This window comes from Manacus vitellinus, unplaced genomic scaffold (genome assembly GCF_001715985.3).
Source record: "Manacus vitellinus isolate BGI_N305 unplaced genomic scaffold, ASM171598v3 scaffold_5_pilon, whole genome shotgun sequence".
In the NCBI taxonomy this organism is placed as follows: Eukaryota; Metazoa; Chordata; class Aves; order Passeriformes; family Pipridae; genus Manacus; species Manacus vitellinus.
Window position 1 is genome coordinate 98,167 of NW_021940682.1, and position 15,667 is coordinate 113,833.

Sequence of the window (15,667 nt, forward strand, 5' to 3'; positions counted from 1 at the left end):
GACTGGAATAATTAACAGGACAGGATAGGGTCATGAGGAAACATATTATGCAGAGCATAATTATGGTGACATCTCCTTTGAGAAAAGCTGATAAGCTTCTGTATGTTGCCAGTTCCAGTTCTGTGGTCCTGCTCTCCAGCTCCTCTGGCTGAGGGCCACAGCTGCTGTCTGTGCCTGCATTCCCTCAGAGGCAGTGTGGATCTGGGAAGTGTGGATCTGGGAAGCCCTTGTGCACTTGAGCTCCACGTGTTACTTCTGAGTTCACTGGTGAGAGTGAGATCTGCTTCTCTGGGAGCCTGTGATACTGAGTCAGGCTCTGTTAAAGCACTTGAGGGAAACCTGTAGACTGGAACAGCTTGTACAAATCTGCTCTTAATTAGTTGGTTAAGTGGGCTAGTTGCAACAAGCTGGGTGGAGGATGGTGCTTCTCTTACTACACGAGAGTGGGAGGAATTCAAAACCAGGAGACCTCAGACGTAAAAACATACTCAGCAGACACTTGTTTCTTTGGTTGTTCTGATTCTGATAGTTGTTTACTTTTTGCTGACATATTGTGCACTATCTGTGGGATGTTTGATGTATCTATCTCATGTTTTTGTCCAGATGCATCGTTATTAGATGCCAGATCAAGTTGCCAGCTGTGCTAAGCTGCAATCAAAATGTCTAAGTATAGGCTTGTTCTCTTAAGACATGGGGAAGGAGCCTGGGCCAAGGAAAATCGCTTCTGCAGCTGGGTGGACCAGAAGCTGAGCAGTGATGGGATAAAGGAAGCTCAGAACTGTGGCAAACACCTTAAAGCGCTGGGCTTTGAGTTTGACCTTGTCTTCACCTCTGTGCTGAGCCGCTCCATCCAGACTGCATGGCTGATCCTGCAAGAGATGGGCCAGGAGTGGGTCCCCATTCAGAGCTCCTGGCGGCTGAACGAGCGTCACTATGGTGCCCTGATCGGGCTCAACAGAGCAGAAATGGCTCTGAATCACGGGGAGGAGCAAGTGAAGATATGGAGGAGAAGCTACGATGTCACCCCGCCTCCCATATCCGAATCTCACCCTTACTACGAGGAGATATACAACGATCGCCGCTATAAGTGCAGTGATGTCTCTCAGGAAAGTCTCCCGAAAGCTGAAAGTCTCAAAGATGTGCTTGACAGACTGCTTCCCTATTGGAATGAAAAGATTGTGCCAGAACTAAAAAGTGGCAAAATGATTCTGATCTCTGCTCATGGTAACACCAGCAGGGCATTGCTGAAACATATTGAAGGTAAGGGTTTTTTTTTTTTGGTCTTCCTCTCTCCTCCTTACTCAATGGCTTGGAGTTTTTTATCTTGTTCTGTAATGTATGTTACTTATCTGGGCCAGGATGTAATGTTTCTAATCTCCAAGGAGAAAATAAAAAGTTGATCAGGAGTCAAACTGAGGCATGTGGAAGCGGAGAGAGTTAGTTAGGTTAATGTATTTAAGAAAAGGGCCAGGTGCTTTCTTCTTGTTTCTCATTGTTCATTTAAAACTACTGTATTCAAACGAATTTTGTGGTTGGTCCAGGTAGACAAAAACTCTTCAGGCTCAATTAATTTTGGATTTATTCAGCTGTTTTGTCAGGTTTGAAATCATCATCTGTTCATTAAACAAGCATTGCTGTAACACAGTAGAATAAAAGTGCTCGACTTGGGTTGTGGAAGATGTTCTTTAGTATTACTGTGGTGGGTCACTTTTGAGGCTTCATTCCTCATAATTTTTTACTTATGAGCTGTGTGCCAGAGAGTTCTGCAGAGAGTAGGTACTTGCTAAAGCTTAAGAAAATACTGTGTTTTTTCCCAATATAGAAAATGCATTCTGGTAAACAGCCAAGTTGGTAGCTTAGTGTAAGGTTGCTTATTTATGTTTGCATTGGGAGATACCATTAAAGGCCATCTGCTTCAACCTCCTTGCAATAAGCAGGGACATCTTTGACTAGATCAGGTTGGTCAGAGCCCTGTCCAAATTGGGCTTGAATGTTTCCACAGGGATGGAGCATCTACTACCTCTCTGGTGAACATGTTCCAGTGTTTTACCAGACTCATCATAAAATTTTTCTTCCTTATATCTAGTCTGAATCTACCCCCTTTTATTTTAAAATTGTTACCCCTTGTCCTATTGCAACAGGCCCTGCTATAAAGTCTGTACCCATCTTTCTTAGACAGCCTTGGGAACCTTCTCTTCTTCAAGCTTAACAACCCCAAGTCTCTCAGCCTTTCCACACAGGAGATGTGCTTCATGCCTCTGATCATCCTTGTGGCCCACCTCTGGTCCTGCTCCAGCGGATCCATGTCTTTCTTGTGCTGAAGATCCCAGAGCTGGGCTTGGAAAGGACTTATCTGGGACTTGACTTAAAGATAAATCACATCCTTTGCATTGTTAGATTCTTCCCCCCTCCTTCCTCTTTCATCTCATGGCTTCCAGGTCATCCTAAACTGGAAGATGGAATCCTTGGCAGAGGATCTTCTTTTGTTGACTAAGGACTGTCCATCAGCTGCCCCACAGAAGCAATTGCCACATACCTGCTGGCTCTCCTGCTGTTTATGTAGTGGAGATTGGATTGCTGAAGAACTGGCCTGAAGGGTAGCATGAACAGAGACCTCTGTTATTTCAACCTGCTTATTTTTTAATTATTATTATTTTTTTTAATTTTATTTTTTATTTAAGAGCTCCTTAGCTGGGTCTGAGAGTTCCTTCTCTGCATTGCTGGCTTGCTCTCCCTTTGCCTCCTGAAAGGTTGTGAGTTGCTTTGGAGTCTTGCTGGAGTTGGACCTGATTCAAGACTGCTTGAAATTTTGCAGTCTAGTGTATTTATAGCACCCAATGTGAGATGGACTTTGTTTTTGTGAATTTTTTTGATAAGCTTAGTGTATCCTGTACTTCAGTGGAATTTTCTAAGCCTCTCTAGCTTAGTTGGAACCATTTTTTTTCCTCTTTTTTTTTTTTTGGCATTTTGAAAACTGGGCTCCAAATGCCTCAAGCAGCAATCCTTCAAGGCTACATGACTACTTGAATGGCTTAGTCATAGAGTTAACTTTAAGTTTCTAAGCTACATCTTCCAAGATTAAATGGCAGTAAATATGAATGTTTTCATTCAGTTTGGTCTGATGAAACAATTCTAAGTGTTTCACTCTGCATTTTATTTTATTTTTTCTAAAAGACTTCAGAGTATCCTTGAAGTTGTTATTTCAAGGAGGTGTCTTTTTTGGAACAGGCCCGTGATTCTCCAAAACTGATGAAGAGCTGGAAATGTAGTTCTGCTTGCATGCAATCATCAGAACAGAGTGTTGTGCTAACAATGGGTTTGGATTTTGGTCTTGTTTTCTCAGTGCACAGAGGAGGGGACATCATTAAGGTGTATGAAATGCCTGTAGGATTTGCCATGCTAAATACTCATCCTAGATGCACAGGATATATTTACAGCTGATTTGCTCAATTCTTTGATGGAGGAAGTTTTCTCTTTATCTAATAACTTGTGTTTCAGATTGGAAACCTTTTAGCAGTGTCCCATTGTGAAGACATTAGTGTAATACTTTTGACCACCTTGCCCTGTTTGTATTGAAGTACTAATTGGGAGACCAAGTCCAATGGACTGATTTATCAGGTGATTTGCAGATGGATTAGTGAGCTGTCTCAGCTTCTTTCTTTCCTCCCAACCATTTGACCCTGAGGACTGGTCCCAAGTACTTCAAGACATGGTCCTGTGGAAGGCCTGATTGTTGAGTTTCCAACCTGTTGAAAGGTTGTCATCTCTTAGATATGGTGTGGTGGTCACTGAGCCTTGTCATGCTCAGGGTTAAAAACAGAGGAGAAGAGTTACCTGGTCTCTTGAAGATGCAGATGTTGCAATCACTGGGCTTGACTGGCTGTCACAGAGCTGGGACAGATCTCTGGAACTGGGCTTGCTGGTAGAATGTGGTGACTGTGAAGGCCTCATGCTGGTTTTGCCAGCCTATGAGCAGGGAGAGCAGTGCCCTCAGGGTTTTACTTTCTTGCACTACTCTAAGTGTGATACTTGTGCAGTCACAGTATTCTAGTAGTTTACATGCTGGAGCTACACATGGTGTGACCTGGTGTGGATTGTATGTTGAGGGCTTCTTAACAAGATTACTGCTGCTTGACCTTCTTAAGGAAATACTACTTATGTGCCTGTGGTGTCTGAGTGCAGTTACAGAAAACAGCTTGAGATCTAACAGTTCAGTGCTGTTGAAATGAGATTGTCTTGCTCTCCCTGTCATTCACCCCAGTCTTTGCTGTGTCCTTCTGCTGCTTATTTCTTGTGAGCTTGTTGAGCCTTATTGCAAGTTAACTTGGCCTGTATTTTGGCCACTGCTGAGCAGTGCTCCCAGAGCATCAAGGCTGTCTCTCCAACATTGTCCCTCAGTAGGCTGGGGCTGGGCAAGTTTTTGGGAGGGGATGTAGCCAGGAGAGCTGACCCAATCTGAACTTTGGGTATTCCTAACCATAGGATGTGCTCAGCAGTAAAAGCTAAGAAAAAGGAAGAGAGACATTTGTAATGGCACTGGAGCAACTGCTGTGCAGACTGAAGCCCTAATTAGTGGGAATAGATTGGACATCACCTGCTGATGGGAAGTAGGGAATAAATCCTTTGTTTTTCTTCACTTCTGTGCTTGGCCTTTGCTTGTGCTTTAGTAAACTGCCTTTCTCTTGACCCACAAGTTTTTTTTCCTATTTCTTTTCCCCTCCCATCATGCTGGGGAGGAGAGTGATAGAGCAGCTCTGTGGGTCAACCCCCCATAATTCTTTTTGGTGCCCTACTGTAGCCCCCCTACTACCAAAACATTGTCATGCAAACCTAATACAGACTTGGCAGACATAAGGATGAAACAAACAGGCATGATATGCTGCAGCCATGGTTGTAGCCCTCCATTTTCTTTCTTTCCTTAAAACCTGCACAACAAGCTAACATTCTGTAAAGACCAAAAGCCAGATTCTAACACTGCTTACTTCCCTCCTCTTCCCTGTTGAAGTTAGGTCCTCCTTAGCCTACAGGGAGGACAGAAATTGGCTCTGAATATTTAACTTACTAGTTAAAGCTTCAGTATTTTCATTAAGCATGTGGGAAGGATGCTTTGACCTGATTTGGATCTCACCTACAAAGCACCAGTTCTTGAGCAAGTCCATTGTGGCTGAATTTATGCATATGGTCTTGTGTGTCTTATTGGATGCATCATCTGGCTTCAAGTGTAGTTGGCGTGCAGGGGAAGAGGGGTGTAGTTATTCTCAGTAGCTGTTCTGGTTTTTGTGTTGCTCCAGCCAGAAGAATAGAAGGAAGGAACTTGGTAAGAGCAGGTGAGAGGGAAGGAGAAGCTGAACCAGCCTTTGCAGAAGCTGGCTGCAGGTGCTCAAAATCAGTGGGGTTTGTCTCTGTAGGACTTTCCAGTTTATGAATATTTCAAAGCACTTCATGGGCCACCACGAAGTGAATTCACCATAAAGGTGAATTCTTAAACTTGTGCTGAGATATTTCTGGTCTCTGTGGGTTTGATCACCCACAGTTCAGTTAAATGGAGTGTAAGTGAGCTGGGAAAGAATTCTGAATGTGATTTTTCAAAGGTCTTTTTTGTAGTGATTGTTGTACCAAATTACTACAATGTTCATGTACTGAACTGCTTCCTGCTGTACAGCTGGTGTTAAGGGACAGTGTTTAAGATGTGATCGTGAGAGAACATGGGAAATGTCTACTTGAGGAACGTAGTTGCTCAGTCAGCATTTTGTCTGGGGTCCTGAGGAAGTCATCCCAAGTATTTCAGTAATGCCTGTGGGTTCTCATGTCTGTAAGTAGGTAGGACCTGGGTTTTAAACCTTCTTGGGTAAAGACTGCTTCCAGCAACACTTCAGCAGTGCTGAGACCCAGGCTTTGGGATTAAAGTGGGGAGGGAAGAGTGTTGATTCTTCTGTGATCTTACTTCCCATTGCACCTTGTAGTCAGCAGTTGAGACCTTGCTCTGATTTCACCCTTCTTCCCTGTGAGGTACGACAGGTTGTGACACAGGCCAGCTCAGATGAAGTGCAAGAAAAGGTCAGCTGGTTTGAGTTACAGCATGTGAAGTAACTGGATAGCAGTTACTGGATAGAGATATCCAGTTACAGTGGCTGGAGTGTGAGGTGTAAACCCTTCCCTGGCCTCCTGGCCTGCGGAAGTGTTCTGATGAACTCTCCCTGCAACCGAAGAGTTTGTGTGACAATCCTGCTCAGCTTCTTGCTTCCTGAGGAACAGAAATACTTCACAGATGCTCTACCAGTGCTGAGATAAAGCCACAGGACACTGTTGTTTCTGTAGAATTTTCTTCTGACTTGAGCTTGCATTTCCATGCTTCTGGCTGTGAGGCAACACTTCTGTAGGAGGAGAAATCCTGAGGAGAAAGCCACCGTGCTTGTTGCAGCATGTTTATCCTAGACTGCACCATTTTGCTTTGTAAATCAATACTAGTTGACATTTGTGGTCACTTTGTGTTCTGTTAAAAACAGTAAAATGCGTTTCTGAATCTGTGTAGCTACAGCTAGTTCTGTTTATTCCACTCCAGAGGAAAAACCTTTTAAATATCATGGGTTGTGACCACATTATATGGTTTGCCTTAACTATCCTGTGTGACTTCATCTGCTTTGTGTATATATGAATGGTTTAGTCTGGGAGACTGAATCTGAGAGGTGGGCAGAACACTTCCTAGGCACAGATTCTCTGTGGATACATGGTGACATGTATGTTGTTAAAATCTGATGTTTAAGAATCCTTGAAATAAGAGCTCAGGCAGCTTGACTGCTTGTTTTGCAAACCAAAGTCTTTGAGAACTGTGCTTATGCCTGGTAAGCAGACTCAGGTTTTTTTTCCATTGATTTCTGTGCTGGTTTAAAATTTTAGATACTCCTTGAGTTCTTTGCTGTAGGTCTGATTCTTTGGCCTACAACAGCTGAGTATCCCTTGTGTGCAAGGATTGCTTAAACTGTCACAGTGTGAATTTTTTTTTTAAAGGGCTGATATTCAATATTGTAACAAAGTGTAAGTTTCTTGAAAGGGTTTGTTTCTGGTGCTCCGTGCCTTTTGAAACTCAGGGCTAACCTAAGTGCTTGGGCTAATCTAAGCAAGAGTAGGTCACTGCAAAAGTTGCATGCTTGTGTAGTCTTTCTACCTCATGGTTAGCTCTGTTTTTTCTGACCTGTTGTCACCCTACTGTGGCTGAGTGGCTTCACTGGTATGGGTTTTCCTGTTAATGTGCTGGCTCTGCTTTTCTGCTTAATGTGAAAATCATTGGTAAATTTGCACCCCTGTATTCTGAGAACCATCTGTTTTGTCAGCTGCTTGAGAGGATGTTTTCTTGGTGCACCTTGGTCTAGTTTGTATGGTGTCATCACCTTAGAAGCTTGATTGTGTGCATTTTCTAAGTGTGGGTTGCTCAAAGCTGTCCTGCTTTACAACAGCAGGCTGCTGCTGTGACCTCAGTACTTCTAAAAAGGGGAGGAAAAAAGAAATTATTGACATTCCCAGTGACACTAGCTTTCTTTTGCCTGATTTTCTGAGAGAATGTCTTTGCAGTCGCTGCTTCTTAATGGGACTATTTAGACCTTGTGTGAAAACTTCATTAGGATGTTTGGTCTCAAAATTCACTTGGAGGCTCTGGAGACTTGTGTGTTTGATGTAAAAATAACCAGCCATTTCATTGAGGTCAGAGCCTTCAGAATATTTTAATTAAGCACATCTGAATAAAATCAAATTTCTCTCCAGGTACACATTCCTTTAGCGAAGTGGAAAATGCTCTAAGCTGTAAAGTTGACTTCTTCCCTCCTTTTTCTTCCCCATTCCCTCATTTGAAAGTGCAAATGAATATCCTGTATGTAGTAATTCTGACAGGAGTACTGTTGACACTGCTGTAAACTTGCTTATGAGAAATCAGATCTGAGTGATCCTGATAGTAGAAGAATTAAATACTGTCTTTTAAGACAGCTTGTGTGAGAAGCTTCACATACAAAATTGAAGGGAAAAATTAACCTTGGTATTCTGCCTTTTTAAAGAGGCTGTGTGTACTGGTTGTTTAGCAGGGGTTGTTTCATGTTGGAGTAGCACTTGTGGACTCTAATCATCCTTTGTGATGCATGAGTTGGGATACTGTGGAGGAGAACCTATTGTCCTCCATGTGCTGTGTTAAAGGAACAGTATAGTCTCCAGGGCAATCTCTTTTTGTTCTTTTCACATGTGTAGGCTGAAAAAATGAAGAAACTCTCGTCACCTCCATGAGAATTCTCTCCTTTACCTATTCCTAAAGCACAAACCAATCTATGGCCTAGCTGGGAATTGACAGTTGAGTAGCTGATGGTGTTGATGGAGTCTGGAATGTGTGTCCTTGACTGTTTTGAGATTAGATAATCTCAGAAATAAGGCAATAGGCAATTAGGAAGCTGTGGGTGTAACTCTGTGTTTTTCCTTTGGCAGGCATCTCCGATGAGGACATCATCAATGTTACTCTCCCCACTGGTGTGCCCATACTTCTTGAACTTGATGAGAATTTGCACCCTCTGGGCCCTCACCAGTTTCTGGGTGATCAAGAAGCTATCCAAGCTGCCATCAAAAAAGTGGAAGATCAAGGGAAAGTAAAATCTGTTGAGAAGTAAAATGTCACTGACTAATGAAACTGTGTTCAAAGTGTGGTAGGAAGTGACAATGTATGTATGACTGCTAGGTTGTACTGTGTGAATGTCTCAATTTCAGGCACTAAATAATTGGAAGGGACAATTGTTGAGTCTCAGGTTGATAGCTTAACCCTTTGCCTTTTCAAAAACTGGACTTTAGATCACAGCATGAGGTTATCAGTACTGGAAAAAAGAAATGAAGAGATGATTCAGGTAATGGAAACTTGTAAAGCAGTCTGCCCCAGATCTTGGACTGAGGATGGCCCAGTACAGAAAAAAAGGGATGTGTTAGTGTTGTCTACCAACAGTCAGTCCTAATCTGTTAAGGAGAAAAGCACCAGCTTACTGGACTAATTAAGTCCAGGTTGTTACAGGTGCTAAAACTTTCTCACTGACAAAGTGGCTCCAGATAACTCTGTTATCAACTGTGATTCTTCTGTGTCAGTGGCAATGACAATTTGTTGTGAATGGATTTCCCTCCGTCTTTCCGAACACTTCCAGTTGGACAACTCTCTGCCTTTGTTATTTTGAATCTTCCATGGCCAGTTCACGATCCAGAGAATTTTGTAAAGATGTTCTGACTGTTAGTTATCCTAGTTGTCTTTTGTTACACTATATTCCGTTTTTTCAAAGGAATGTAGATGGAATTCTTTTTCCTCCACCACCTTTGCAAAGCCTAGCATGACTGCGTTTTGCTGGCTTACAGTAATAGCATCTAACTCAGACTTAAGTACACAAAAGAAGCACAGAGGTTTCCTGCTTAGTGTTTAAATTATAATGGAGCTCTCAGGGACCTGAATACCTTTGAAACACTTCTGTAACATTTAACTTAATAAAACTAAAAAATAGGAACTCCTCCCCCCCAAGCTTTCCTGAGCTGCAAAGATATCCTGATAAATATGTTCTACAGTAATATTACTGTGGCATTATCTGTATCGAATTCTCTGAAGGGCTGGAAGAGATGTATGAGGCAGGTAAGAAGTGTTACTGGGTGCAGCTCATTCAGCCATTGTGCTGGTAGGGAAGGATATTCTGCCAAGCCTGAAAGTGTTCTCCAATAAACCTCTCCTCACAATCATAGTTTGATTCCTGCTCAGTGTGGCCTTGCTGTTGTTAGGCACTGATTTTGACCAGTTCACACTGTGGTTGGATGTTGTGTAGCATGTATGGCACTCTGATGTTCTCTTTGTGTACACGAGCATCAGGGTAATTCCACTTTTGAAGACTTGCTCTTAATCTTATTTGCAAATATGATACTGTTACTAAAATTTATATCTGACCCACTGTCACAACACCTGAGCATCTTCATTCTGACCTCTCATAATGGCATGGGTGTCATTTGTGTGTGTGCTGTTAGAGCTGAATGTGTTCTCAGCATGGCCCAGGTACAAATATTGATGTTTATGAGAATTTCCTTGAAATGATGATGGTATAAACTTTTACAGTCCTAGGGTAACTGCTGCTTTGCAGTGAGCAGCTCTGTAAACTCACTTTGTTAGAGGATGTTTTTTTTTGTTTTGAGGAAAGCAATGTGACAGTGTGGTGTGCCTCTGACAGTCGTCCTGATACGTGGAGCAAAGCTTTCTGGGTCTGATGCCAGGTCAGAGTAGTGTAGCACATAATTCATAAAAGACTTCTTGCTAGGAGGCAGTTTCTCTTGCATGAACTATGCTTGGGCTTCTCTTTGGTTTTGTTTTTGTAGCCCCTGCGGTAGGAACAAAGTTACATGTTTCTCTTTTGAACATAAAGCTGGTAGGTTTCCTCTTTCTTTGTACAAGAGAGGGTTTTACAGTGTTTGTTTTGGGGGTTTTTTTGTTGTTGTTTGTTTGTTTTTTCTCTGAAATATTGTTAGCAGCTTCTCTGCTACTTTATTTGATACTGACTTACTCCTTTATGGGTTTTTAGTTTTCTGTGTGTAGAGTAACTCTGAATCTTAGTTGATGCTTTACAAGTCAGTGTGACAGACTTAGATTGTTGATCAGCCAACATTCACCTGTGAATGCCCTGAGAAGGGCCTCTGGCACTCAAGTGATTAAGTTCTTCTCCAAACATTATATAATGTGTCGAGTTTAGTATCAAGTAAAAGTTCCTGTAGGCTTGTAAACAAGACTAGCAGAGCCACCTGTTGTCAGTGGGAACTGCATGCATCCAGATGTGAGTGTACAGGCCATGTCCACATCCCTTTGGCATTGTGGTGTTGTAGCATAGAACTTCTTCAGGACTTGATGTGCAGCTGGAATATATGTGGAAATGAAAACCAACTGAACTGGGAGATATGCTCTCTCTTCCCCTAGTCTTAGAGAACCCATGCTCTCTTCTGGGCAATGGAAAGGTAGAGTAGACAAGTAAATTTGGAGAGCATTATTACTTCTTCTTGCAGCTGAATGGGTAAAATTGATCAAAACATCCTTTCAGAAGAGTCATGGACAGTAAGAAGAGAACACTAATTGTGATGTTTTCAAGGTGATGCTGTTTTTACAGTGCTGCTTGAGATGTGAACAGTGACAGTGCCCTGGAAGTTTGACTTTGTGACTCTGGAGCGATGACAGAATTTTACATGCACATCTGGCAGCAATAACACCTCACGAAAGTATCAGATGGAACCAACAGGGGATTTCATTGTTCTCCTTAAGATTATTTTAACACCTTGCAATGCTTCCTTCTGAATAGCCTTTTAATTAAAATCCTGATTCATAAAATGTGTATATTGAAGAACAGAAACCAACTTCCATCAACAGTAGCATAAAGATTGCTGATCTTCAGGCAGAGCTACATGAGAGGGAGACATGAGAGTCTTGCTGGTGACTTTAGAGATCAGTGGTTGGGAAGCATTTTCCCATATTTGAGTATGCCTCAAAATCCTATAAGGTAACTGGTGTTTTTACAGTTAACGTAATGGATGTGGTTAATTTGGTTTGTTTATGTATTTTTAACTTGTGGTTCATAGCAGTAATAGTTCTAGATCCTCTTGAAAACCTTTGTAAATAGGGAGGATCTGGCAAGTTCTTTCTAGCACAATAAATTCACCTGAAATAGAATTCAACTTGACTTCAGTCTTTTTTTCCTTCTACTCCCATCCCCTTTGTCTCCTTTTCAGGGCTGATAACTAAATAAAAGTGACTTTCAGGGTTCCAAAACTCCTAAAACTGTTGTTGATTGCACATCACCCTTCAATTGGGCTAAAATAGTGTTAGAGCAAACATACCTCATGTTTGCATGTAAATAATTGGGCTGGAGGGAATACATACCTGTTCCAAAGCATGGGGACATTTGCTTGGGAATAATGAACATTTAGTTCTGGAACAGTGAATCTAAATGAATGCTTGCTGTTCCCCATGCTTGCTTTTCACTTTAATAAGAAGCATTTCAAACTCTAGCCTCTGGAGATGAAGTCAGCCCCTTCACTTTCCAAAGTGCTCTGATGCCAAGCAGAGATGTAACTCGAATGACAAGCACAAGGAACTACAAGCCTTCTGAGGGCTGTCTTTTGTTACTGACCTTCACACAGAAGGCCTTGGATGGTGGGGTAGTGGGAAGCAGTGTGAAGATCCTAAAAGTTGAATATTCAGATAGAAGTGGGAAGACACAGCAGTGTGGCTCAAAATGAATGCACACTGAAGAAACCAATACTGCTCTTGTGATTGTGTTGAGAGTGAGTGGGGAATGGAGCAGATCTTTCTGAGCCATTTGTGTACTGATATTTAACACTTTGCAGTTAATGTGGCTGCCAGCCAATTCAAAATTCTGTTGGTGTTTTAAGGTGTATTCCACCCTTTGCCCCGTCACCTTTTGTACTTTTCTCTGCCTTTGTAACACCTCAGATTGTTCCAGAGTTGTGTCTACTGTTTCCTGTGCTGGGAGAAAACCATCCGAAGACTGGCTTGGTTTCAGTCCACCATACTTCTGTGCCAAGGGATTTGCTTTGAACTTTCTCTACACAACCCGAGGAGAGACTGTTTCTACCTGGTCACACTTTCAAAATTCACACTTTGTTTTGTTTGTTTTGTTTTTCTTAATGGAAAATTTAGTCTGTGGTAAGTCTGTGGAAAGTATCTGAATGCCAGCTGAATATTAAACTAACCTGGCTCTGCCACCCCAAGTTTATGATCACCCTGTTTCAGAGCTGCTAGTTCTCAAAGTCCATAATAAATGACACTTCCCTTGTCTGTCTTCTGTGCTGGTGCTACCATTTCCTCAGTCTTAAATTCCCAGGGGAAGGAAAGGAAGTTGGCATGACAACTCAGCTGCTCAAGAAAGTTCAGAGCTGGGTAGGAACAGACCAGTGATTCAAATGAAGAACTGCAGGAGGATTTGGAAAGAAGGCATCTCCCTCTGAGAGCTGGGCCAAACAGGTGTTGCTGCCTCTTCCTTGTATTATGGTGGCCGAAGGTTCTGGAGGTGGGTAAATACAGAAGGGATTCAGCATCACACGGAGAGCAGAATGGCTGTGACAAGGCACTCCTCCCTCCTGCTGCCCTATTAGCTTGTTAGTCAACACCCAGGCCTTCCTGGGGCTATTCTAGCAGAGTTTAGCAGCCAGGTTGTGTCCCCACTCTACAGAAGGAAGGGGGAGAGGCTCCCTGTTCTGGTGCTTCCTGTTGTGCTGACAGAGCAGGGGAGGGCAGCAGGTACCAGACTGTGGATGTTGCTGTGCTGTGAAGTCCCACCCAGTGCAATGAAGAGGCCTGAAGATGTCTGATGGCTGTTTTGAAAGGAGTGGGCTTTGACCCACAGCTCAGTTGGAGATGGTAATGTAGATGCTGCAGTTACTCTGTCAGGCTTCAGAAGGCAGTCCCTAACAGGACCCCTGGCAAGCAATATGCTTCCTTTACAATAGCCATGTTTTTCCTCAGGTCTCCTTCAGCTCCCCCTCAGCATGGCATGTATTTCCTCACCTTCTGTCTGGCACTTGCTTGAAAGTATTAGTACACATTAATTAGGTGGAAGAAATGCTTGCTCTCCTAGAAAAGCAGTGTAAGTCCAGTGACAGCACATGCTTATGTTTTGGTTGCTGTTGGCCTCAGAGAAGCCAGGCAGGACTTTGCTACTGCTTTCCACGTTGGTCACCTCTGGCCATTTGGAGCAAGCAGAACAGCTGAATACGCATGAAGCACCTTCTGCTGCCAGAGCTGTTTAGTGGAAGTGCCTGTTTCTTTTAATGAAGGACATTTTTTTTTCTCCTTGTTCCCAGTGATAATCTAGCAGAAGTGCTGGAAAGTAGGAATGTGCATGTGCAGTGAATCCCATAACCTAAACCTAGGATGCTTTGCTGAGGAGTTAACCACCTAGTGAATCCTGCTTTCCTGGCAGACACTTGTCAAGCTCCCAGTAACTCTAGTGTACTGTAAATAAAGCTGAGCTAGTTCTCCAGGTTGCATCTGTGGCTCTTTAACTGTTCCTGAACTCCACAGATTGTTTTTTTTTTTTCTGAGATCGCTCTGGAAGGCAGTGATACTGGCTGTGATAGGAGTGAGAAAGCAAGCATAAATATTCATAACTGTCCCTAAAGGCTCTTGCACAAATTGTAACTGTAGAAATGCAAGTGGACAGCAGGGGGGGCAAGTGCATTGTGGTAAGTGAATGCAGGAAAATGGGACCAATTTTACACTCCTGTGTGCATATGGGGACAGCAAGCTTTAATCAGCCTCTTCTGAAAGACAGCACGTTTTATCTCTGCCAATGCCACCCTGTAGTTTAACAAATGGTGCAAAGATTACTTAGTTCTGGTGTGGAATAAATTGCAATCATCATCTAGGGTCGTTTGTGCAGACTGTCAATTAGTCCTGCTTTTGTATTGCATCAGCAGCTTCACTAGAATAGTCAGTGTTGCATGAGAGAAGGAGCACATGCCAAATAAATAAATAAAAAAAAAAAACCAGAACTTGGCAGGGGCCTTGGGTTTCAGGAATCTGACTTCAGATACTCTTGTACAAGTTTTTTCAAAGGACGGTGCATTTTTCTCTCTCACCTGTTAGGGTTTTCCAGATCAGGAGATACCCTCAAAGTGCTTTATATCCTATTTTCTTCTAGTTCCTTATTAGCTACTCTGTCCTTCCCTTCTGCTACCTTAGTAACTCAAATTCCACAGCACCTTGGATTTTGGGACTGTTTTCTCAGCTTGGAAAACATTAATCAGATTTGGTGAGAATCCCCCTGAAGTACTGGCATCTTTGTTCAGAACGGGACATAAATCAAAAAAAAAAAAGTGAACACCAGCAAGTGACAAAACATTTTCCATAGAAAGCTGCTGTCTATGTAATAAACAAGTGCCAGTTATCTGAAGACTCACATGGTCATTCATGTTTGTTTGAGGAGTCACCACCTGGCTCTCAGTGGTCCCATGGCTACTGTATTTCTCACACCTTTGCAAGTTTGTGGTTTTGTCCTGTCCCCTGATGTGACCCTCCCCTAAATTTCTACATCCAACCACAAAGTACCTCATCCAGCAGCTCCCATGCAGCATTCTTCCATGACACCTTCTTCAGTGGTGTGCCCTGCCAGCTCCAGAGCTGCTTATAAGAGGTGCATACGTAGGAGGAGACAGGGTCAAGTGTGGAATAGGTCTAAGAGGGGGATACATCTGAAAAAGCCTGAGAAGTGTTGTGCTGAGGTGTGGATTTCCAGCTGGATTACATTTTATATTTTACAGTCCTGTCTGTATTCCTGTGATGCACAGGGGAAAATGAGGATTTTTATGTTTTAGCTGGAAAAAACCACCCACGTGAGAGAAATATTGTGACCTGTGTTCCTCTTAATAATTTTTATTTCCTTGTTCTGTTCTTTCTGTTATTCCAGTGAAACTCTTTCCCACCAGTGGCTGCTCATGCACAGCATTTCTTTTGCAGCTGACAGAGGTGGAGCTACTTCCATGGCAGATCTATTGGAGGTAGTAGGAAGGTGCTATGACTTGAGGGGCTGTTGCAGTGGGTTTCTGTTGTCCTTGAGCCCAGCAATGCCACACAACCAATGACTTTTTACTGCTGTGGCTTGCCAAAGACCAGTCTGTG

At 42.7% G+C, this 15,667-nt stretch overlaps 1 protein-coding gene across 1 annotated transcript; it reads left to right on the forward strand.

Moving 5' to 3' along the window:
- Positions 1–603: 603 nt before the first annotated feature.
- Positions 604–11,703, forward strand: BPGM (bisphosphoglycerate mutase). Its single transcript, XM_029963500.1, has 2 exons — positions 604–1,260; positions 8,464–11,703. The coding sequence occupies exons 1-2, from the start codon at positions 660–662 to the stop codon at positions 8,640–8,642; spliced, it is 780 nt and encodes a 259-aa protein (XP_029819360.1). The 5' UTR covers positions 604–659; the 3' UTR covers positions 8,643–11,703.
- Positions 11,704–15,667: the final 3,964 nt, after the last annotated feature.

Bases quoted from the DNA above. Each gene is read 5' to 3' on its own strand.
- BPGM (XM_029963500.1), top strand. From the start codon at position 660: ATGTCTAAGTATAGGCTTGTTCTCTTAAGACATGGGGAAGGAGCCTGG. The intron at 1,261-8,463 runs GTAAGGGTTTTT...TTCCTTTGGCAG, and splicing joins ATTGCTGAAACATATTGAAG to GCATCTCCGATGAGGACATC.